This window comes from Schistocerca serialis, chromosome 1, assembly GCF_023864345.2.
Source record: "Schistocerca serialis cubense isolate TAMUIC-IGC-003099 chromosome 1, iqSchSeri2.2, whole genome shotgun sequence".
NCBI lineage: Eukaryota > Metazoa > Arthropoda > Insecta > Orthoptera > Acrididae > Schistocerca > Schistocerca serialis.
The window spans coordinates 908286896-908313162 of NC_064638.1; the positions used below are offsets into that span (position 1 = coordinate 908286896).

A 26267-nucleotide genomic window follows, 5' to 3' on the forward strand; every position below is an offset into this window, starting at 1 on the left:
CAGAACGTAATGTGAGAAAACTGTGAGTCGAGTTTCACACAATTGATGTTTTTGAGATACCTCATGATGTTTGAGCTCAGAATTTGCTCCAAGATTCTACAACAAATGGATGTCAAGGACAATGGATAGTAGTTTTGTGGATCACTTCCGCTACCCTTACTGTAGACAGGTGTAACTTGTGCATTCTTCCAACTATTGGGCACAGCTTTTTGTTCAAGGGAACTATCACAGATAACTCAGCCACAAATTGGGTGTGGACTATGATAGAGATTTGATTGGGCCCTAGAGCTTTGTTCAATTTTAACGACTTCAGCTGGTTCTCACTGCCACTGATGCTAGTATCTATTTCATTCATCTTTTCAGTGGTACAAGAATTAAGCAGCGGCATACTCCTGTTTTTTACTTTGTAAAGGAACATTTGAAAATAGAGTTAAGCATTTCTACTTTCACTCTACTACTCTCAATTTCATTTCCAGACTTGGACATGAGTGACTAGGCACTAACCTTGTTGCCATTAACAGCCTTTACATATGACTAGAATTTCTTTGGGTTTTATGAAAGATCATTTGACAATATTCTGCTACAGTAATCATTGAAGCCTTCACATATTTGTGTCTTGGCTTCCAAATGCATTTCATTCAGCATATTTATACAGGGTGAGTCACTAACTATTGCCACTAAGAGTAACTCCGAAAGTATGATAGGTGCTGAAAAGTCAAAGACCTTACTGTTGCACATCATTGGATTCGTCTCAATAGCCGCTATCATAAAGTAAGTCCAAATTACAGCATCCCATTAAAAAATTGCGGGAACATGCAGCAGAGCTGCCCCCCTCAAAAATTAGCAACAAGTATCAGGAGCTGCCCCGTATAAATAACACATCTGAGCTAACATGGGATGCCTCATATGTTGGGCCAATAGCCCATTTTCCTGCTAAGTCTGCAGAAGCACAAAGGGTGAGCATGTCGTTCACTGGGAACTACAACGTTAGCTGGGGAAGTGAGCTCTCGGGAAAATAGCATATAGATCGGAAAAGAAGGCTACTGTGTACCCAGTATGCTTGCTGGGAGATCTCACTCAGGAAGTGGTGGCAGCTCTACCACTGGCTATTTAATGTAATGCCAATCATAGCTCATGTCAGCATAGATGACTTGGCCACGTGGCTTCTGAGGCCATCCTTGGTCTCTTTGAAAGGTTGGCTGAAGGGGTGAATTCAGCTACATTTATTAGAGAACTGACCCATTAAAGCAATATCTTAGACAGCCTTTTAACTTCCTGAACAAGTTAGCATACCAGTTGGCATCAGTGATCATAAGATTTTTATAGCGTCAGTGACTAAAGTGTTACAAGGAATGTCACAAAAGGTAGGAAACTATTTTTGCTTAGCAAGTGTGACAGGAAAATAATTAGTGTAGAGTGTATCTGAGCATTCAACATGAAGCTCTGCAGATGAAGATGAGGAGTACAAATTGATAAAGTTACAAAGGATTGTACATTGTGCTTTAGACCCATATGTGCCAAGCAAAGTTGATAGGAAAGACCCATCCGGGTTCAGTAAACTATGTTATAAAGTTAGTATGAAATCATAGGGGGAGGGGGGGGGGTGATATATTCATCATAGATTTAAGTGAAGTGCAAGCCTTGTGACAAACAAAAGCCAAACAAAGCAAAAATATGCATAAGGAGAGCAATGAGAGAAGTGTTATGGGCAATCACAGAGAGAAGGCTGAATTACTGAATTCGGTTATCTGAATGGGCCTCTCTGCAAAAGATATACAGTTCCACCTTTTCATCATCACTTGAAAGCCAAAATGACTAATTTTCATATACGATATTGCAGCGCCTGTATTATTTTGACTTATGATGCAAAGTTCATTTCGACATGCATGCACAACTTTGCATTGTAATTCAGAATAACACAGGCACTACAATATCGTATTTATCCAGACATGAGGCAAGTGAATTTCAAGTAAAATGTATCACCTGTATGGGGATATACATAATGGATGTACCAGTACTAGCTGTAGACACATGGTTGATGACATATCAAACTTTAGGTCTGGCCGTGAGGCACACACAGATAGCCAAATGGTACGGCAACACTCACGATAAGCGAGAAATCTGAATTTGAGTACTGGTCTGACACAAAACAGAAAATAAAGGAATCTGAACAGGATGAGGTAAGTGTGAAATTCTACAGAAATTATGCTAAAGGTTGGTTGGTTGATTTGGGAAGGAGACCAAACAGTGAGATGATTGGCCTATTGGATTAGGGACAGATGGGGAAGGAAGTCAGCCATGCCCTTTCAAAGGAACCACCACGGCAGTTGCCTGAAAGTATTTAGGGAAATCATGGAAAACCTAAAGCAGGATGGCCGGACACAGGTTTGAACCTTCGTCCTCCCGAATGAGAGCCCAGTGTGCTAAATTATGTGAAAAATATTCTCCCTTTCCAGCAGCAATTTATCACAGGTCACTGGTGCAGTGAAGGGTACCAAGCAATTAGAAAAAAAGTGCACTTCATTCCTGTTTATAAGATGGGTGCTGAACAGATGCAAATGATCATTGGCCAGTATTGCTGATCCATTTTAGAAGTAGTAAGGGCAATTTTCAGTCTACAGTGTCCATGCAGACATATTACCATTAGTATGACTCCAGATATTATTATTATTATTATTATTATTATTATTATTATTATTAGCAAATTCTTCCAATAAATGGAAGATCTTAAGCAGATAACTCAATCAGATTTTCTTAAGGTTATTCTTATGTTCCAATAGGATTTCATTCTTTCCCAGGAGGCGGCTTGTTTATGTTCTTCTGACCACTTTGTTTGCGCTGATGTAACTTCCCATTTTTCTACTTTGTGTCTGAAGTTGTGTGTCTCTAAAATGTCAGTTGCTCTTATGTTTACGTTTTTGAGGCCCTTTTGAATTTCATTCAGCCAAGGTGTTGAGTTCTTGACTGATATTACATAGTCTATTACCTTTTTTGTCAATTGTTTTTCTGGTAGTCTGTTGAGTTGACCAAAGACTTTCATTTGCCTTTTCTTAACGTTAATTTTGATTTTTGAAAACTTTTCTGTTTTGATTGAGTGTAGTCTGAACCATCTTGGGTATGTCTTTTTCCTAATCATCTTTCTTCTTTTTTGATTTCTTCAAGTTCGCGTTTTCTGCTATGCGACTGTTTCCCCTGCGTTGATCACTTGGTTTCATGATTGTGATGTAGTGCCAAATTTGCTCTGTCTTGACATGGATTTTTTGTTATAGAGGTTTTGAATGAACTTTAACACTTTATCTTATTGTAACTGATTTTACTGTGAGATTTATCACAGGTCTGTCGGTCTGATTAATTCTCCAAGGTATTTAAAGTACAGGACCCTGTTGTTTTTACCATATTTTGCTTTCAAGCTTGCAACTTTGTCTTTGAACATAAGAATTCAGCTTTCTCAAATGAGATTTGTAACCCTACTTTTTCTGCACGTTCTTTAAGTATCTTGAGTTGTTTGATGCCATTCTCTTCGTCCTCTGTAAGTGCTGCCGTGTCATCCACAAATGCAGCTTATGGTATGTAGAGGTTGTTTCTGGGAAAGCCCAGTAGGATTGGCTCCCAAAACACACATTTCTTGAGTTCTCTCTCTCTATTTGTTCCATTACCTTGTCTAGGGCAACACTGAACAGAATAAAAGAGTCCATCTCCTTGTCTCTATGCTATTCAATGCAGATCTATATGAAAGTAAATTCTAGTATGACTTGAGTCATGAACTATTTTTCCAGATGTGGTATTTTACTTTTTGCATATATTCTTGAGCTGCTGCAGACAGTAATCACAAAAATGAAATTTAAAGAAAATGTATGCTTTAACATGAACACATTGTCCTGAAGATCATTTGTAAAGATTTTTATTATTTTTCAAATTTATAACTTAAAAAGGCAGCTTCATTATTAAAATACAACTTTCATTTTTTGCACAATTTTTAATTGAGCAGGTGAGAAAACAGTATCAATTTGGAAAATTTCATAAGTACTTTGAGCTACAATGAATTTTAATATTTTGAGGTACAGTAAATTTCAATCATACTCTGTTTGGGGTGAATGGCTATAATTCAGCACTTATTTTATATTTAAAAGATTTAAATAACATCCAGCTATAAAACTGGAAATAAACAAATCACTTCTACCTGCTGACCTATTTCACTGCTACCAGTCTTTTCAAAAGTGCCCTACAGCAGAGTACCAACTCATTTACTTGAGCAGAGCTTGTTAACTGTCTCTCTGTTTAGTTCTCATAAGAGATCCTCCAGAGAGAAAGCCACACAAGACCTTACAAACCACATCTTGGCAGAGCTAAACTAGGAAAATGGTCCTGTTTGTATATATTTTTTAAACACTGCCAAAGTCTCTGTGTGAATTACAGAATTATACTTGTCAATCTAAAGTGTTATGGGGTTAATGGCATACCTCTTGTATGGACAGTGTCTTACCTCCACTATAGTACTTTATTTATTTATTTATTTATTTATTTACACATCAAGTTCTGTAGGACTAAATTGAAGAGCAAATCTCCAAGGTCATGGAATTTACCAGTACATGAAATTACAACATAAAAATAATAACAGATAAAAATAAATGTTCATGAACCTGATAAAAGTCAGTCCATAAGTTTAAGTAAACGCAATCAGCAATACAATAAGAATCAGCTTAATTTTTCAAGGAACTCCTCGAAAGAATAGAAGGAGTGACTCTTCAGTTTTGATTTGAAAGTGCATGGATTACTGCTAAGATTTTTGAATTTGAGTGGCAGCTTATTGAAAATGGATGCAGCAGTATACTGCACACCTTTTTGCACAAGAGTCAAGGAAGTCTGATCCAAATGCAGGTTTGATTTCTGCTGAGTATTAACCGAGTGAAAGCTGCTTATTCTTGGGCATAAACTAACACTGGTAACAAGAAACGACAATAAGGAATATACATATTGAGAGGCCAATGTCAAAAAAACCCAGACTCGTGAACAGAGATCGATAAGAGGTTCGTGAACTCACACCACTTATTGCCCGAACCGCCCGTTTCTGAGCCAAAAATATCCTTGTAGAATGGGAAGAGTTACCCCAAAATATAATACCACATGACATAAGTGAATGAAAATAAGCAAAGTAGACTAATTTTTGTGTTGAAGTATCACTCACTTTTGATACCGTTCGAATAGTAAAAATGGCAGTATTAAGTCTTTGAACAAGATCCCGAACGTGGGCTTTCCACGACAGCTTACTATCTATCTTAACACCTAGAAATTTGAACTGTTCAGTTTTACTAATCATATGCCCGTTCTGTGAAATTAAAACTTCAGGTTTTGTTGTATTGTGTGTTAGAAACTGTAAAAACTGTGTCTTACTGTGATTTAACCTTAGTTAATTTTCTACAAGCCATGAACTGAGGTCATGTCCTGCACTATTTGAAACAGAGTCAATGTTGCACACAACATCCTTTACTACCAAGCTAGTGTCATCAGCAAACAGAAATATTTTAGAGTTACCTGTAATACCAGAGGGCATATCATTTATATAAATAAGGAACAGGAGCAGCCCCAACACTGATCCCTGGGGCACCCCCCACTTGACAGTACCCCACTCAGATCCCACATCACAGCCGTTATCAACATTGTGAATAATGACCTTTGTCTGCCTGTTGCTAAAGTAAGAGGTGAACCAATTGTGAGCTACTCCCCGTATTCCGTAATGGTCCAACTTCTGGAGCAATATTTTGTGATCAACACAATCAAATGCCTTAGTTAAATCAAAAAATATGCCAAGTGTTCAAAACTTTTTGTTTAATCCATCCAGTACCTCAGAGAGAAAAGAGAATATAGCATTTTCAGTTGTTAAATGACTTCTAAAGCCGAACTGTACATTTGATAGCAAATCATATGATATAAAATGATCAATTATCCTTTCATACACAGCCTTTTCAATAACTTTTGCAAGCACTGATGGCAAAGAAATAGGTCTAAAATTATCGACATTATCCCTTTCTCCCTTTTTATAAAGCAGCTTTACTACTGAGTACTTTAATCGCTCAGGAAACTGACCATTCCTAAAGGAAAAATTACAAATATGGCTAAATACAGGGCTAACATGAGCAGCACAGTACTTTAATATTCTGCTGGGCACTCCATCATAACCAGGAGAGTCCTTAGTTTTCAGTGATGTAATTATTGACTCAATCTCCCTCTTGTCTGTATCACAGAGGAGTATTTCAGACATCAATCTTGGAAAGGCATATATGATTTCCTGTAGAAACTAAATTTTTATTTAATTCACCAGCAATGCTCAGAAAATGATTGTTAAATATGTACATAAATCTGATTTATCAGTAACAGAAATATTTTTACTGCGAACTGACTTTATATCATCGACCTTGTGCTGCTAATGAGACACTTCCTTCACAACTGACCATATGGTTTTAATTTTATCCTGTGAATTAACTATTCTATTTGCATACAACATACTCTTTGCCTTACTAATAACATTTTTAAGTACCTTACAATACTGTTTGTAATGGGCTACTGTAGCTTGATTGTGACTACTTCTAACATTTTGATATAATCCCCACTTTGTTCTATATGATATCCTTATTCCACTAGTCAGCCACCCGGGCTGTCCATTACTGCTAGTACCCCGTTTCGAATGTTCTAATGGAAGGCAACTCTCAAAGAGCATGAGAAATGTATTATGGAAAGCAGGTTTGAATCCTGCCTCGGGCATGGATGTGTGTGATGTCCTTAGGTTAGTTAGGTTTAAGTAGTTCTAAGTTCTAGGGGACTGATGACCTCAGCAGTTAAGTCCCACAGTGCTCAGAGCCATTTTGAGCCATCTATATTATAGGCACTATAAACATCCTGCCACTCTTGTTCCTTAACAAGTTTTAAAAAACTCTCTATTGCTGTTGGATTAACTTTCCTACTTATTTTGTAATTAAATATGACATAGGTTTGAGTACAAAAGTCTTTACTTTGAGTTAAAATTTGTGCATCATGGTCTGAAAGGCCATTCACACTTTTACTAACAGAATGCCCAACTAGTAATGAGGAATGAATAAAAATATTGTTTATGACTGTGCTACTGTTCCCCTGCACCCTAGTTGGAAAAAACACAGTTTGCATCAGATCATATGAATTTAAGAGATCTACTAACATCCTTTTTCTTGCACAATCATATAGAAAATTTATATTGAAGTCACCACATGTAACTACTTTCTGGTACTTTCTACAAAGTGAATCAAGAACCCTCTCTAGCTTGAGCAAAAAATGCCCTGAAGTCTGAGTTAGGGGACCTATAAACAACAACAATTAGAAGTTTAGTTTCCCTAAATTCAACTAATGCTGCACAACTTTCAAATATCTGTTCAGTGCAGTTTGAAAGTCTGTCTCACAACTATGAAAATAACCTCAGAATGGAAGGATACAACATGTGAGGTTCCACAAGAATTGCTATTGAGACCACATTTATTCTTAACCTGCAGAAATGATCACCCTGTGATTTTAAAGAAGAGTTCAAAAACTTATGCTTGCTGACGACACACTCTCTCAACCTTAGTAAACGCAGCTCAAATGATAGCTAAAACAGGCTTATGGATGGTTCACAGCAAACAATTTAAGTCTAATCTCACAAACACTTATACATTTGTAATGGATCTTTTTTTTTTCTTTGTTCTTTTCTTTTTATACAAGTAAGCCAAATATAAACAACAGTAAAGTAACAAGTTATTTTGTACCAGCGAAACTGTTGTGAAAAGAAGAAGAAGACGAAGAGAGGTGCTCTTCAACTGATTAATTTCTGTATATTGACCTTTTTGTTTCTATAAGTGGTAGCGGTCAGACGTATGCCTAGTTCCGTTGTGCCAGTATTGTTTAAAAATGTGTATTACAATTGCGTTCATTATTTCGCCTGCACCGAGAATCCTGCATAAAGAGGATCGAAGCAGACAAGAGAAATTTGCATGAGCAGCAGAGGGTCAATCATATATCAGCCTTGTCATAAGCAAGGCTATGCGCAATCGAATTACCGTGAAGAAGTATGCAAATTTAAGTGACAAATATTGATATGTATTATGTTGAAGGTCTGTTGATATTAGTACCAGTTAAAGTTCACCCTTTATATGTGTACCTTCCCATTCAAGCAGCAATTATTAATAACTTTCATTATATTATTTTGCCCACCCCCCTATATGCCGCTATTCACACTCTAAGATAAAAAGAAATGACAAATTATGGAGGAATTATCTGAATCTGATAGAAATCAGTAGATTTCATTTATGTGTACATGCACACAAACAAATGATTACAATTTCAGAAAAATTGGATGATTTATTCAAGAGACAGAGCTTCAGAAATTGACCAAGTCAATAACGAGTTGGTTCCCCTCTAACCCTTATGCAAACAGTTATTCAGCTTGACACTGATAGGGTTGTTGGACGTCGTCCTGGGGAACACCATGCTAAATTCTGTCCAATTGATGTGTCAGATCGTCAGAATCCTGAGCTGGTTGGAGGGCCCTGCCCATAATGCTCCAAACATTCTCTTTGGGGAGAGGGCCAGTGACCTTGCCAAGGTAGGGTTTGGCAGTAGAAGCCCATGCAATGTGCGGGCGGGCATTATCTTGCTGAAATGTAAGCCCAGCGTGGCTTGCCAGCAAGGGCAGCAAAACAGGGTGTAGAATATGTCATTGATGTACTGCTGTATTGTAAGAGTGTCGTTGATAACAACCAAAGGGGTCCTGCTATAAATGAAAGGATTCTCGAAATGTTGCCCCTGGCTGTCAGACTGTATGGCAGGCAACAGTCAGCTTGACATCCAACAGCTTTCTGGGGCATCTCCAGACAGGTCTCTGATGGTCACCGGGCTTCAATTTGAAGCGGAACTCATCACTGAAGATAATTCTACTCAATTCAATGAGACTCCAAACAAAATGTGCCGGACAACACTGCACACAGACTTGTTCGTGTACAGAGGTCAATGATAGATGGTGCACGAGGCACTGTGAGCTCAGGCCTCTTTCTGTGATCTACCTATTACTGGTCCTTGTGGTCACTGAAGCACCAGTTGCACATTGGATCAATGATAATGATGCAAGTGCCTATCTGCAAGGCAGAGTTCCTATCCAACTGAGTACACAGAAAGAAATCTGCAAAGACTTTATGCCCTAGTACTGAAACATCCCTGTTTACTGTCCTCACCAGCTGTAAAACGCTTAATAAATTATAAGACAGAATTGCTGATCAGTACCTGTGTTTCAGGAAGCAAAATACTTAGTACTGCTGATAAAAACACACAAAAGTAAAGTTTAACACTACCTTAGCTCTGGGAACTATAGTTCCTTCCTCTGGCAGCGGAGAGTGATTACAGACGTTTACAATGGTAGGGTAGATAACTCAAATCCCAGGAGGAGGTATTTACAGATCATCTTTAAAAAAAAAAAAACACCAGTTTAATCAAGTAAATACTAGGCTACAAATAGCAGACAAAAAGCAGCTATTTGGCACAAATGAGGAGGTAGGAGCCTTTTTTTTTAAAGTAGCTGCTTTCTTTCTACTTTATTAGAATTGGATTGTACACAAATAGCATTACGCAGTACAGTGAGTATAGCTTGACCCATTCCACATCCATGAAGATTTTCCTTTTTGATGGAGACTACAGAACATGATTAATTATGAATGAATGAATGAAACAGGCGGAAGTATTTTGTTTCTCTAATTTTCTGAGAAACAGCCCTCTATCAGAAAAAATATACACACACACAGAACATATTTGTGTGTTTTTATGAGGGTAATCATATATTTATCACCACCAAAATGAAAATACTGTAAAATACAGTCAAAGAAGTTCTAAAAGCCAAATAAATAAAAATTCTATATTTTGGAACAAGAGGTTGCTTCACCTGTGAAAAAGAAGATTGTGAAAGGGAAGGAATAATTGAACGGAATGAGATTACTCAGAGATAATAAAGATCACCACCTCAGGTCAATGATGAAGCAGAATAAAACAGGATGACTGACAGTGAAAATAAAACAATGGAAAATCCAGGATGGAATGTAACAATATTATGAGAAGGAAGTTGCTACTCACCATATAGTGGAGATGCTGAGTCACAGATAGGCACAACAAAGAGACTTTCACAATTACAGCTTTTGGCCATTGGCCTGTACACACACACACACACACACACACACACACACACACACGGCTACAGTCTCAGGCAACTGGTTTCAGTTGTGTGTGACACACACACACACACACACACACACACACACACACACACACACACACAGGGCTGCCGTCTCAGGCAACTGGTTTCAGTTGTGTGACACACACACACACACACACACACACACACACACACACACACACACAAAACTGAAACCAGTTGCCTGAGACAGTAGCCGTGTGTGTGTGTGTGTGTGTGTGTGTGTGTGTGTGTGTGTGTGTGTGACAGAATTCTGCCTTTCGGAAATGAACAAACAAATATCATAGGTTGTATTAATAATACAAGTGTGTGTTGTGAATTGACATGTTATGTTGCGTATCCTTAAATGAGAGTGCTTGATACAATGCAATGGAGCTGCGCTGTCATGGAGAACACAGCTATTGCGGACCATTTTCCTGTTATGGGAGAAGACAGTCCTGTTCTCATCATGAAGAAAAAGAGTGATATGTTTTTTTTTTTAATTTCTTTTTATTTTTTTAATTTTTTTTTTTAATATAGAGAGAGAGAGAATCTCAACTCTGTTGTCTACTGTATTATCTTGTTACTGCAGAACAGTTGCCATGTAGTACTGGTCAACTTAGCTTACCGGCTACAATCAACATAGAATGCAGGCTTTGCTAAAAAAATGAAGTCACTGATAATGAAGCTAGTGGCTCCCACAATTTCCTAATGCATGTTTGAAGCACATGACAAATACACCAACAAACTGCTATACTTCTTCACTCTTGAAACAGTCATTCCTTCCAAGTGAAATACTCTCTCCTCGACATTCTCCGAAAATGTATCTGATGGGATGCCAACATGCTACATGAATACAATGTTGCCCTTACTGCTGCCTTTACTTTTCACAGATTATCAGTCTAATCCGTAAATACATTTCGTGCAGTATCTCAGTTTCTGATCCTTCTTGAAAACAGTAAATGACAGTTTTACCCTTTCATAAAATTCTCCAAACATTATTCAGAGTAGTTTTTGTGTCTTGGTGATTTGAATTTTTTATATCAATATTTTTACACATTAGTGGCAGCTTCTCAATAATTTTAAGCCCTTCATTATAACTGTGTTCACTACATAAAGTTACTATGCCCAAGTATAATCTCAAATAATTATTAGAAGAACATTAGTCTGCAAATTGCACTAAGACTTTGAATATTATTTTAATATCAGACAAACAGCAGCTATTTGGTATAAATGAGGAGGTAGGAGCCTTTTTTTAAAGTAGATGCTTTCTTTCTAACTGATCAAAATTAGACGGCATCCGCATAAATAGCATTAAGCAGTATAGTCAGACAACAATCAAAAAGTTATTAAAAAGCCACAAACCTTTCAGAGTAGAGTCAGCACTTCCACTGACCAACAGCCTCGAATCTGCTGCCCACGCCACCTGATAAACTGCCTGCACATGTCCTCTCAGAGATGTCAAATATCTGTTACAAAAATCATGCTTGAATGCAATAGATTGTATGGTTTGCTGGGTAGTGGGATTATTAAGTATCAAGAGTACTTTGACATACATGATTTATGAATAAACAATTCTGTTTCCTGAGATTTTGAAGTACACCAGTTAACTAACAGGAATGTAATCTAAGGTCAGTGAAAACTTCTGAAAATGTGCCAGTCAATAAAACTTAAGTTTCTACACGGACCATCAATACAGAAATGATCACTACTGAGGCAAGTGTTCACTTTTAAAATCTGACAATATCTCCAACTTCTGTGAGTAGAGATATCACCTGCACAATGATACTAAATTTTTCCTCTTTTGACACAGAAATTTGATGTCATGAAGATCCTGCCTTTCCAGAGTCCAACCAGTTTCCCACACACTAATCTTTTCCCTGTGTATATTGCACACAGTGATGTCAAAAGAACACACACAGCCTTGTGATTTCAAGACTGCTCCACACTACGGCCAGTAGTCAAGGTGCACAGTTATGATATCACAGTAAAGACAAACAACACTTTCCCAAAGTTACATGCTCTTACTGTTTGTGCACATTTTTGACATTCAGCTACTGGTCAACCATGATGACACAGTTCACAAAATAGCCCTATAGTCCAATATTTACTTTAAATGTAGCATCTAATGTAGACTACCAGCACACAAACTACGTAATATTTTTTTCTAATTTGTACTGTGCCTGGTTGTCAAAAACTACACTGCTTGACACTTGGTAAGGATCAATCAACTGTCACTTGCTACAGAACAATCAACAACTGCTACAGAACAATCGACCAATTATAATAAAACGAAATGTAGAGGGTGAGATGTGTTAACTGCTTTGATGCCTGTGCACAAACGCTCTATATGCATTGGACAGTTCATGTAGTACAATGTTTGCCAAATATTGTAAAACTGATCAGCACAACACTCCGAATGGCATGGAAACGTGTCTGAAAGACATCACTTGCGTGGTTATGATTGTGGACAAGCAGTTGTATGGCTCAAAGCCATCACTAATGTGTCCACAATAACAGTTATGTCCAAAAGTGTCATCTCATGATTAAAAAATGCTGCTAAAGGTGTAAATGCTATGCAAAAGCATGCTGGTGGTCACAGACATCTCATTCATAGGCAGATCATTGCAAACCTTATAACCACTACCAGTACATGCATGTCTGCCAGAACCATTTCATGGTGATTAAACCAAGCTGGTCTGTATGTTGGAAGTCTGTTACATGCATCATGCATCCCACTACAACCATGCCATCATCAAGAAAGATCATTGATGTAGGGAGCATTTTCAAAAAAAATGTTCAAATGTGTGTGAAATCTTATGGGACTTAACTACTAAGGTCATCAGTCCCTAAGCTTACACACTACTTAACCTAAATTATCCCAAGGACAAACACACACACCCACGCCCAAGGCAGGACATGAACCTCCACCGGGACCAGCCACACAGTCCATGACTGCAGCACCTCAGACCACTCGGCCAATCCCGCACGGCTAGGGAGCATTTTGGTTGTGGTCACCAACAGTGGTCCAGAGTGATGATCTATGATGAATCCTGCTTCACTGTAGCAAGTGATTCTGGCCACCAGTTAATATGGAGAGAGAGAGAGAGAGAGAGAGAGAGAGAGAGAGAGAGAGGAGAACACTTTGCACACCACAGAATTTTCACGAGGATCATCAGAATGGCCTAGGCATTATGGTGTGGGCAGGCATCATGCCCAATGGCCAAACACCATTGCATATCTTTGTGCGAGGTACTGTGACAGCACAGTCGCACTACAGAAAAAATTATTCTGGATCACGTTTGTCTGTTTAGGTGTGTGACAGGTCCCAAATTTCTGTTTATGGATGACAATGCCCACCCACACAGGACCGCTGTGCTGCCGAGGTCACTGGAAAGTGAAGATACTGAACATATGGAATGGCCTGAATGCTCACTGGACCTAAACCCTATACAGAATGGTTGGGGTGCTCTAGGCAGAAATGTTTCCCAATGAAAACCCTCTCCCTGAACCACGCAGGAACTAAAAACCACCCTGAGAGAGGAGTGGGACAACACCCTCCGAGGATTTCTCAACAGTCTGGTGCCCAGCATGAGTAAGAAGTGTAAAATGTGCATCAGTGCTGAAGGAGTGCATATTCCTTACTGAAAGTCCAATATTGACTTTTATGTTGGGAACCTGACCTGTGTCAAACTATAATGTTATTTGTGTCTGTTATTCTGCTTTCCCATGTGGTGAAATCTGTACAACTTTTTGTTATAAATATACCACTCCACCTGTATTGCCTGGATTATTTCCGTCCAACAGAGTCTGTTCCTTAGCAATTGTCAAAAAGTTTAGTTATAAATACAAGAAACTTTCAAACCGATACAGTTTGTGAGGGCGTTTGTTACAACAGAGACCAATTTATTACATTGATGAACAATTTTATTTTACGAATGTTTCTGGGCTGGAAACATTTATAATTTGGAGTTATGGTGGTGTATTAATGTGGTAACAAAGAAAACATTTCATGGGGACAGGGTAAAACCCACAGGAGGGGTGAGGAGGGGAGAGGGTGGAGAGAGTTGTTGTCACAAAGGAGCGGAATAAGGGAGGTAATAAACAGTAAAATTGTAAACCAATGATTGTTCAGCATCAAAGAAGAGCAAAAGTACTCTATTAATACTAAACTAGGTGGCACCAGTTTGCCCTGGAAATTAAGCTTACTCTGCCACATAGCATTGTTTACCTGTTAATGACAATAAATGGGCTGGATATTCAGAGAACAGTGTTATTGATGAATAAGGAAACCTGATTTAAGCCCTTTTACACGTCACTTTGTGATTTCTACCTCAAGTGTCTAAAATGTATCTGTGTAGTGTAAATGACTCAAGTGTATGTGGAATGGAGTGGAATGCTGCATTTATGTTGTTGACGGCAATGGGAGGGCAACAAGATAATGAATCCTAATGCTAGCAGATAGTCCACTCTACTTGAACGGCACTAAGGAGATAAAAGTTGACACACAAACTGCTATCAACAATGGCACAAGTCCCCTCTTTACACTGTGGAGAGATTTGTCCTTTTTCCAGGACTTTGGCGTCAAGTCTGTTTAACAAGAACCTCACTGCAAAACTACTTCTCCAGTTGCTTGATAAATATTGGTGTGAAAAATTCCTTCCACCAACAGGATCTTTACTGGCTACCTCCGTATTTAGTGTGTCTCCACACGTGTTTGCTATCTTGCAGACAGATGCAGGTAGTAAAATATAAGCAATATATAGAAGAAACAACTGAAAAGGTAGAAAAGAAATGGTGTATCAGCCTTGAGAACAGCAACAAATAATCTTAAAGAGTAGATAAAAACTGTGAATGAAAGAAATAAAAATAGCTGAAGCATCAGAAATGGTTAGAGAAGACAATGCAGAAGCAGAAAGAAATGAAACAAATGTAAATGGACACCAGGCTGGCATTGTTATATGCTTAATAAGAGGAATTAAAGTGAATAAAGTATTGTTTGATGGATTTAATCTGAAGAGAACTGTGGCTATTGTATAGTTTTCGTGTGTGTGTGTGTGTGTGTGTGTGTGTGTGTGTGTGTGTGTGTGTGTGTGTGTGCGCGCGGGCGCGCATGGTAGCACGTGCGTGTGTAATTTTTTTAATGATAGGACTTCCACATCATTCTCTGAAATTTCCACTTCCAAAATTGTACAAAAATTTCTCAGACAAACTGTCAGAAATTTTACAGCAGACATGAACACTTATTCTCCAAAAGAGCAATTTATCATCACACACATTAATGGACAGTCCATCAATTCTGTGTTTTAACTGAATACCGAGCTTGCTTGCGCCAATGCCATTCAGTCATTCACCTGAGAACTTTTCCTTCATAATATACGTTGGGAAAAACTGACAATTGGACTTCAGAATTTCTCAGTCCTCCGCAAATAGCCTGCCCTCTACCAAACCTCTATTCAATTCTCTATATCTGTTTCTGCATCATGTCACTAATGCACACTGCAATATCATTAACAAAACATACAAAACAAAGGCAAGCGACATGTCACATTATGGCTGAATGAATTTTATACTGGCATTGCTACCTCACTTTTTTTGTAATAATCTATTCTGTGTTAGGAACCATGGTTTCTCATTTTCTGTCTGTCTATTGTGATTATCAGCAGTTTATAATTATTCAACTCTAATTTTAATCTCTGGTTTTAGTCTCATGTTGTTTGATATCTCTACAGAATTTCTCTCCCTTTACTGTAAGTCTGATGAAACTTTTTCTGCCTTCAAATATTTCACCTTCTTTATCCTGAGAACAGAATAGCTAAATGATAGATACACAATTCTTTTTAATTTGTGGATCTGTCAACCACCTTATAGTTGTTTGCTTCAGCAGTCAATTAGTACACATTTCCACATCCAATATTGGTAAAACAATTTGAATTATAAGGAAAAGAGCACACAAACTTAACAGGGTGAAGTTTTGATTTCCCTCAGTTCTTAAACAATGATAAAGTTCCAAAATATCTCAACATTAGAGATCAGTGGACAAAATCTATGAAATGTAACTTGGAGTAACAGTGAAGATGATATACATACTTTCCGGTGAGCCCATCCCACAACTTTATTGATTTGTCAAAAGAAGCAGAAGCAATTATCCTTGCATCTGGTGAAAACTTCACATCATTAATAAGTTGTTGATGTCCTGTCATCCGAGCTGAAACAGAGTCCTTTTATCAAATAACTATTTTGTGGAATCACAGAATCACATGTCAGAAGTAAATACAGCTTATAAATTATATATTACCAACTGGCTTCTTGTTACTTTCTGGCTGCCACAAGAAAAGAGTGAAGTCATCTGAACCAGATACCAAACGTTCTCCTCCATTTGAGATAACAGATTCATACTTCTGCAGTGCCTGTTGTTGCATTTCAGTTTCTTTGAAAAAGTCAAAAATAACAAATCAACAAGTCTTTTAATATTTTTAAGGTCAAATACTTACAAAGAGTTACTTACTGTTATAAGTCACAGACGTATTGTTCACTGGATCAAAAGGTCCTGCGCGCAACACATAATCTGTGCTCAGAGCTAATGTATTGACCCAATGAGCGTGACCTTCAAGAGTACGACACAGAACACCCTGAAATTAGATATGTTCTGTTAATTTTATTTTATGATCTAGTATGAAGTATTTAGGTTCAAGTCATGACAAAAGTACCAACTTTCATAGCTCATGTAACTTCAGTCAGCAAAAGAAAATATACTGGTGGGATGGGTGGAGAGGTGTGAGCAGTAGGGGGGGCAGGGGGGGGGGGGCTGCGTAAAATTAAAAAAAAAAAAAATACTTACATCTGTAGCTCTCCAGACTTTTATTGTACGATCCTGTGAAGCACTGTAAATTAGCCCTGTTCCTCCCCATCTTAATGCTGTAACAGATTTTTGATGACTAGAAAGCGTGAGGACCACAAGCCCCAACACAACATCCCATATTCTGATGTCACCATCTTTTGAACTGCTTGCTAAGTGACGACACTCACTGTTTCTGTAAACAGAAAAATAATGGATATGTACTAGAAAGACTTATAAATACATCTCCACATACTCGTCCATTCACCTCATGGGTAAAGAAAACTAAAACATGCTGATGTGGTGGCATTGACCCAGAAGAAGGCAGATGGATTCCTGGTAGTGCAAGAAATTTCATCACCTGTATTTGGCTGGCAAAGTGAAGAGATAGAGTAAAGATCTATATCACCAGACAATGTGTCAATATCCTGGGTTAAATTTCAAACATCTTCACAGTGCAACACCGAGTGAGGGCACACAACACTACTGATTTGGATGTGCCTGTTGGATGATGATGTTAAAGCACTACAGACCCCTAGTGCTGCTCAAGAACAGAACAGTAGTCCTACGTGCCAGCATTGTGATTCATCCTATCCCTTCCTTCATTCCATGCTCACCCATAACAGAAACACAATACTACAGTACACGGGAACTTAAAACAGCCAAACATGTGGCGTCGACAAGTACAAACAACATATCTCCGCCATCGCATGTTCTTCGACTCTGTAACCTGATGGTCCACGCCATCTTGCTCGTTCAGTTCGCTGTACGATTTGTTATTATGTGGACGTCTGTATGAAATACACCGGGCCCTACAAAAATGTGTGTGTTTACTTGGGCTACAACCCAACCAAAATCCCTCAAACATTTTAACTCCTTGTAGGAAGCTAGCGCCAAATTGCTACCACTATCACCCTGCCCTTAGGCCAAGAACGAGGAATTTCAACAGGGTTCCGAATGTTTACTGACCTGGTATAGAACTGACTGAATTTTCGGTTTCCCTACTCGATTATTTCCACAGTGCTGTAAACTTAAAGATGCCAATAAGATGTTACTTACTCCAAATATGTTATTAGATATTAATAAGCAAAGCACTGCTGTCATCAAAGTTCATTTAATTCACATCGCTATTTAAGGTTTAATACGCAATCGAAAAAGACTGCAAGAGAGAGAAAAAGCTTGATAAAGTTTGATGACTGGGGGAAAAAAGTCCGTAGCGGCAGTGTTGACAAATATTCTGGTTTGTGCTTAAAGGATTTTGAGGCATCCATAACCAGACAAAATAAGAATGACAGACCAGTTCCAAGCCAAATTTGGTGTCTCTGGGTAAATCATTTTGTAACCAAACAATACACATCAAAATTGAAAATTAAAGAGAAAAAATCGAGAAGTGAAAGCATTCATTTATACTGTGTGTGTGTGTGTGTGTGTGTGTGTGTGTGTGTGTGTGTGTGCGCGAGAGAGAGAGAGAGAGAGAGAGAGAGAGAGAGAGAGAGAGATGTTGGCTTCTGTTACCAGATGATATCCCAGCTAGCAAAGTTGAGAATATGAAAAATTAAGAATATCCAGGAATTGAAGAGAAAAAGTGTTCAGCACTGCAAATCTATGGCAACACAGCAAAAAATGTCAATGGAAATCAACACAGAACACTGCTTAGCATATCAGATAAATTATTCCATCACTTAATTGCAAAGGTTGTTCTTTGTGCATAAATATACCTTTCCTTTCAAAGTGCGAGTGTTGTATCTTTGCTTTCTCCATTACTTACATTATCAGAAATTATTTCCAATACATCACAGTTCCAAAAGTAATTAAAATTATCTGTTTCTCTCTCTCCCCTTTATTTCTGGAAAGTGTTTCACGAAATGTCGTCGTCAATGCGCTGTATAGGTACAATATTACTGCCAACATTTCGTGTGATGAGGTCTTCTAGTTATCAAAGAAAATCCGATGATTTTATGCAACTACGGAAACCCCAAGTTGTAATATTTTAAGATTAAAGGAGACCACACACTGAAAAGCAGAATGCTAGAACGTTGACTAGACACACACAAAAGAAGGAAAACTTACTAGCTTTCGGAGCTATCCTTTGACAATGTAGAGGACACACACACACACACACACACACACACACACACACACACACACACACAAACCTATGCCCCTACATGGTGCTGCCTTCTTCTGCATGTGCCTATCAACAACTCAATACTTCTGCATTTCAGTGAGTGATCTCCTTTAATTCTAAAGTATTTACATTCTACAACAACTTTCCTACAACATATGGAAAAGAATAGATTGCTACTCACAGTAAAGATGAAATGTTGAATTGCAGACACACACAATGAAAAGACTGTTACACATTTAGCTTTAGCCAAAGCCTTCTTCAGCAAAGGAAGCACACATACATTCACTCAAACAAGCAAGCACACCTCACTAACACATGGCTGCCATCTCCGGCAGCTCGGGCAGGTTCAAGCTGCCAGCAGTGGCAGTCGTGTGTGTGAGGTGTGCTTGCTTGCTTGTGTGAATGTGTGTGCATTTTCTTTTCTGAAGAAGGCTCTGGGCAAAAGCTACATATTGTCGATGAAGAAACAATACCGCGTAACTGACAAATTGCCGATTTTTCGTTTTTCAGTCAGATGACGTCTTTGACCGTACGCGCATCTGCTCTTAAACCATAATGCCAAATTTTTAATTATTTACCACGAAAAAATTAAATAGATGGCAATACTGCAGAACTGTAGAGAATTACATACTGCATATCTGCAATCTATGGATACTGTAAACAATACCGCGTGAATTATAAAGTGCACGCAGCCACAGCACATTGTTACGTATTTAACAGTGCTCGAAAGTGGTTCCATGCTTGTAGCTTCATTCGTGATATGGACAGCGATATAGATGACAATCTTTTTACTGAAGAAGAAATTGTTTCTCAGCTGAAATCAGCTTATGAAAGTGGAGAATCGTTCCTGAGAGTGACTGACAGTGGTAAGAAAATTGTTTTTATTATTAACCTTTGAATGTTAGTAGCACTGCAACTGTCTTATTGTGATATAAATCAGAAAGCCCCCACTTCACTTGTTCTGTGCTTTATTCATTTCTGCCAATGATATCCAGCCTGTCCGCTTTCTAGTATGATCTCCCGTAAATGCAGAACAAACAACAGGCGAAAAAAGTCATAACGCTGAAGTTACATTTACCGAAGAAGGATTAATTTCGTTTATGGGGTTCTCGGTTACTGTTTCTGCTGTAGCGGGACTTTGAATTTCGCCGCACTACATTCGTTCCCTCAGATAAAAAATATCCCGTCGCAGCGGTATGAGCGCTCGACGGCAGAGAAACTACTAAAATTGTAACTTTTTTTTGTTTTCTATTCGTTTCTTAATTGTTTCTTGTTAGCCGAAGCTGAAGGCAGACGTGATCTGATGAAGACGTAAAAAACTTATTAGCTAGTCTTGATCTGATTTTAATGTGTAGACATGTTGTGCAAGTTGTTAAGAAATTCGGAGAATGGAAGTAGCAAAGTAAATTAAATTGCATACAGTATCAAGATGATTTTAATTGGTATAAATTAGTGATTCCTGGACTATTGCAAGATTTCGGAGCAGACTTTTCACGCAGAAATGAAGGAGATTTTTGAAGACCTGGACGCCGCCCGAAAGAAGACAAGTTAACCTGGTAAAGGATGATCTCTCATCTAAGCCACTTCCCCCTGTCAGTTGCATTCTGTTATTCTCTGTTTCTTTTCAGTAACTTTTGTAGTGGAAATTGGTTTAACTTTTGCTCAAAAACGCCACAAGGACCACCCCAACTATAGCTTTTCTGTAATAGGAAGTCCGATTTGCATTTCATTGTTTTCTTTTTTCACGGTTGTTAACGATTTTTAAAAAAACCATTTTCACTTACGATTTCTTCCCACATTTTCAACCTTTTTTCTCTTTCTTTTCTTCTCTCTTTTCTTTTTTTATTAACCACTACACTGCAACATCTGACACAGGTAATTTTTCTTGAGATTATTGTTAATAGTATAACTGATGCCGTCATTCTCATAAATACATGAATTTGAGCTTCATCTTTGTCTGTTTAAATTAATTTATAAATATTTTTTCCATTTATGAAATATTATTTACAATTTTTTAAAGTTGATTTTATTTTTTGTACCTTTTGTATCAGGGTTTATCAAAATTTTAGTATTTATATTACTTATCTCGATTTGGGTTAATTTATAAATAATTTATAGTTAATGTATCATAATTATTGTTAAATTATTTATAGAAATGAGATGTTAAACGTTTCCAAGGATATCTAGTTTCTTAAGAAAAAATTTAATTTTTTACAGTTGATTGTTTTCATTTAATTTTTTCAGTATAAATATTAACTTATTTATTCTTTAAGGAATAAGTTTCAAAGTTGTTAACCTATAATTCGCCTTTTTTTTAAATATAATAGTACGCTTTAAACCAGCTATCTTTAAGATTACGTATTAGTTAATTATTTTATATTTTGATTTTATAATTATTTTAGGTTTTATATTAAGATTCTTGATGTCGCTGTATCCAACAATGCTCAAAATGAAACCACAGTCACAATTCCCACTAGAGACGACAGTACTTCACACTCATTGCTATGCGATGGTGCTCACTGTTTCCCAAACACTCTGGATAAATTATCGGAAGATCACGGGAGCAATAATGATGCTGACAGTGAAGGCCAAGAATTTTATTGTGACATAAGCAGTGACAGGAAAAGGAAGTCTAAACCACATCCTGAAGATTGGAAGAAAAATGCCAATTAAATTCTGAGACTGCGTGGACAGGCGTATATTGTATACAAAAGAAGTCGAATTGGTAAAAATCACTCATGATACTCCAAGAGAAGCACAAAAATTAAGTCCAACATGTACTTCGAAGATGTGCCAGAAATCTGTTCAAAGGAAGTGTCATCAGTTTTCTGCTGATAATAGGCAGGCAGTATTTAACATATTTTGGGAAACAATGTCGTAGGATCAGAGGAAGGTGTACGTTATCAACCTCGTGGACATAATTCCAACCAAACATCCAGGGAAGAACACTGGCGAATCCAGGAGAAAAGGGATGCTCATTTATCATTTGAAAAATGAGCTGGGGAAACAAAGTAAGCAAAAAGATATTTCTCAATACTCTTCAGATTAAAGAATGGACTGTCCATTATTAGCTGGGTAATTCCACACATGGAATGAGTCCTGATACAGAATCGTCACGACCTCGAATCAAACAGATTGAGGAGGAAGATGAGAGAACCTTCAAGAAAGAATTCCTGGACTCTCTTCTAAAACTTCCATCGCATTACTACAGGAAATCCTCCTCGAAGTTGTACCTTGAGCTTATTCTACAATCCAAACAACAGCTGTATGGACTATGTGGAAAAATGTCATGCAGAGAAGGTTTCACCATTAAGTCGGGCTACCTTTAACTTGATTTTAGAAGATGGTAATATTAGCTTACTTTCCCCCAAGAAAGACCAGTGCGACATGTGTTTTAGTTACAGGCTTGGTAACTTGAGTGAAGATGTGTGGAAGCAACACACAGAATGGAAAGGGCAGGCAAGGATGCAAAAAGATGCTGACAAGAAAGAAGCCCAACAGAAGCTCTGCTCAGTGTACACCGTGGACTTACAGGCCGTGAAAGTAGCTCCATTTTTAAGTGCAAGTGCAGTTCATAACTTTACAATGTATAATTTAGAAAGTCGTGATGCAGTTACTGGTTCAATGAAACGCAAGGTGATTTGGTTGCATCATGTTTTGCATCATGCATTGTGGACACCCTATCCAGAATGATTAAGGAGTTCACGTCATTCTGTACTCTGACGGCTGCACATATCAGAACAGAAATGTGATGTTATCAATTGCTCTTTTAAGATTAGCAATTGATACTGGAGTATTGATTACACAAAAGTTTTTGGAGAAAGGCCATACTCAGATGGAATGTGACTCAGTTCACAGATCCATTGAGTACAAGCTTAAAGGGCGTGAAGTTACACTTCCTAGTCAATGCGCTATAATATCTAAAGAAGCAAGAAAAAAAAAGCCACAGCCATACAAAGTCCATTACCTAGATTATTCCTTTTTCATCAACTACGCAGAGAAAAGTTTGTGGCTGTAAGGTTCAATTAGACCTGGAAGAGCTGTAAAAAATGAGCCTACAGTTACCGATCTGACGGCGCTACAGTACCGCCCAAATGGTATTATTTACTACACGTGCTCTTTCAATGAGGTGTGGCAAGAATTACTGAGGCGTCCGAGGAAAATTCTTGGAGATGTTTGCTTCCCAAAACTATAAAGACTGAAAGACTGAAAATCAAGAAATCCAAATGAGATCATGTACAACAACTTAAATCTGTTCTTCCTAAAGATTGTCATAGGAAATAGGCAGGACAGCTAGCATTCTACCTTGAGTTGGTTACTTAAGAACTAATGACTTTTTAAGTACTCCACTGCTCCATTTTGCATCCTTTGCTGGTGTTACTTTTTTGCTTGTGATTGTTTTGGATACATTGCAATCTTCAAGGCTGATCTCTGAATTAGCCAGATGCTGATCACATATCTCTCCCTTGGATATTACAGAAGGTTCAATTTTTTATGCTATGGGATACTGCAAAGGGTCAAGCAACAGGATGAGGAGCAGGAGGAGGATGTCATGTAGTACTCTTCAACCATTTAAAGGAAGAACTCTGGCTGAAAGCGTAACACTACCATGCAGACCAAGTCAAGTTCCAGAAGTGCTTAGCACTAGCTGCCACTTCAACTGTGACTAACGCACTTATATGAACTCCAATAAAATTGGCAATTTATGCGGAATTTATGCAACCAGCCCTGTTTTTGAATTTTGGTATGGTTTATTTTCTGTACAATTAACTTGTTTTCAAGCCATTACAGGCTCATCATCAGATGGAGGTGTTCCGGGATCATCTGGATCATGACAATTTATCAAATAAAGACATGATTGGGGACCATGCCTGTTAAATAAAATAAACTGTTGACTATATTTTTTTCATATGTTTTTAATTAAAATGTGGCATGCAAGAAAATTTGTTTTGTGGCCGAACAAAAGTGGTTTACAATGCACTGCAACGTTTGTGACTGTGAAAATACAAACATTCTTGAGAATATGTTTCATTGCAAGAAAACCGTTTCATGATAAATTGTGAACAATTCGAAACCGGTAATGATACTTTTTGAATAAAGTAACCTAAAATCAATTTGTGGCTGGTTGCTGTACACCATCAACAATTTATTTCATCTGGACCACTTGCAGCTAGACACTGCAGTCACTGTGACTAAAGTGCTTCATAGAATCCATGCTGCATTAATTCAGATAATGCACATTTTGCAGGTTATACATAGGTATAAAGCATTTGCTGCCAATTTAAATTACAGCTGCAGTTTGCCATCAACAATGAGTACAGTGAACCCAATACAAATTACTGCCCATTCATAACCGAGCACCTAAACACTGTCCCTCTTTGTCTGAATTCAGAACACGAAACCTATAATTGGATGAAGATATAACAAGTGCTGTGGGAGAGTATTTGTGATGTTTATTTAAGAACTGGAACACTACTAGAGTAAATGTGATGAGCTGAAAGAAAAGTCTCCCGTGAGGAAAGAAACATTTGACTGATAAGGTGAAAATATATTTATAAACCATGTGTTACACAACTGACAAGAACAGAGTCCCTGAAATTATTCACTTTAAGAAACAGAAAAGGTGATGGCTACCTGGCATCACTGAATTATGGCTGTTTACACACCTAATGAAAGTTAAAATGTTAGCTTACTTAGCTTACCTGTGGTATGGTTCCCAACTAAGTGCTGTGACCCACTGCTTATGTCCAATTAAATTTCGGCCAACCTGCTTTCCTGTCTGTGGATCCCACAAACAGATGTGCCCATTTTTACATGCTGAGGCCAGACGTAGACCATCTGGAGACCAAGCAATGCAAAGAACCCAGTTTTTGTGTCCTGTAAATGCATGTAATAATCAGTTTTATTGTATGAAGTGACTGTAAAATGATTATAAAGTGTCTGTAATGCCAATAAAATTCAGAAAAGTAAGCTGTGACCAAGTAAATGGTAATGACACATGTTGACAAAACACACACACACACACACACACACACACACACACACACAAATCACACGCAACTGTTCATGTCTGGTAAATTTAAATATACCGCTGGCCATTAAAAATGCAACACCAGCAAAAAAAGCAAACTATAAAATTTTACAATCTATGCGTATACAGAATGGTAGAAACAATATATGATTAAATCTGAAGTCTTTGGAGTTATACAGGATACAGAATTTAGTTTACAGAGCTGCCAACCTTGGCAGCAATGACAGTTCTAACCCAGCTAAGCATTAAGTCAAACTGAATTTGGATGATATACAGGTATGTCCTTCCATGCTGTTATGCCAGGGTTTACGGCTGGTGTGGGGTTATGTGCCAGTCTTTCAGCAACCAATGGCCAGACAATTTTTACTGGTTAGAGATCTGAAGAACATGACAACTATGACAATGCATGCAATTTCACAACATTCTTTCTCCTCTGAGCCTCCATACATGGAAACATGTTTCACAATGTTGTACGCAGAAATGGGACTTTTCTGAAAAGGTGACATTATGCCACCCCAGTCCAGTAATGCCGTTTGACCTGTCACTATACTATCTGCACATATCTCTGTGTTGCCACGTCCAGGGACAATGCAACAATGGTCACTGGACTGACAGTCTGGTGTGCCAGACATCATCCCACTGTCTATGTGGATACATAGCTTGCTGCACAAGAGCCCATTTCCTGACTCAACTAACATGACGTGGCTGTATCATCGTGCACTGTTGAGAAAAATTGATCATCAGACACAAGGGACCACTGAAATCCTGCATGGCATCAAGTATGGCCCTCTGAACCCCTTGATTCCATATTTGCATGATAGTAAATGATTCTGATCATGACGATGATTGGTTTAAAGGGACTAAACATTGTGGTTACTAGACCCTAATGCACTCTAAATTCACCTGAAATAATGTGGAACAAGAAAAAGAGAACTGTCAACTCAACGGTCTGTAACCTTGTCATCATGATTGAATATCTGTAAGACAGTAGCTTAAATCATATGGTTATCTATGTCTGGAAATGTACTGTTTCCATTCTACAACAGTTTCAATT

At 38.0% G+C, this 26267-nt stretch overlaps 1 protein-coding gene across 1 annotated transcript in view; it reads right to left on the reverse strand.

Annotated features, from left to right (window-relative positions):
- LOC126412049 (notchless protein homolog 1) overlaps window positions 1-26267 on the reverse strand; it is an 85704-nt gene that overhangs the window by 18129 nt on the left and 41308 nt on the right. Inside the window, exons 4-9 of the mRNA XM_050081431.1 lie at window positions 24885-25059; window positions 17058-17250; window positions 16725-16848; window positions 16515-16646; window positions 16307-16424; window positions 11582-11685 (exon numbers count right to left, since the gene is read on the reverse strand). Of these exons, the coding sequence (XP_049937388.1) occupies window positions 11582-11685; window positions 16307-16424; window positions 16515-16646; window positions 16725-16848; window positions 17058-17250; window positions 24885-25059 (846 nt within the window). The remainder of the gene's footprint in view (window positions 1-11581; window positions 11686-16306; window positions 16425-16514; window positions 16647-16724; window positions 16849-17057; window positions 17251-24884; window positions 25060-26267) is intronic.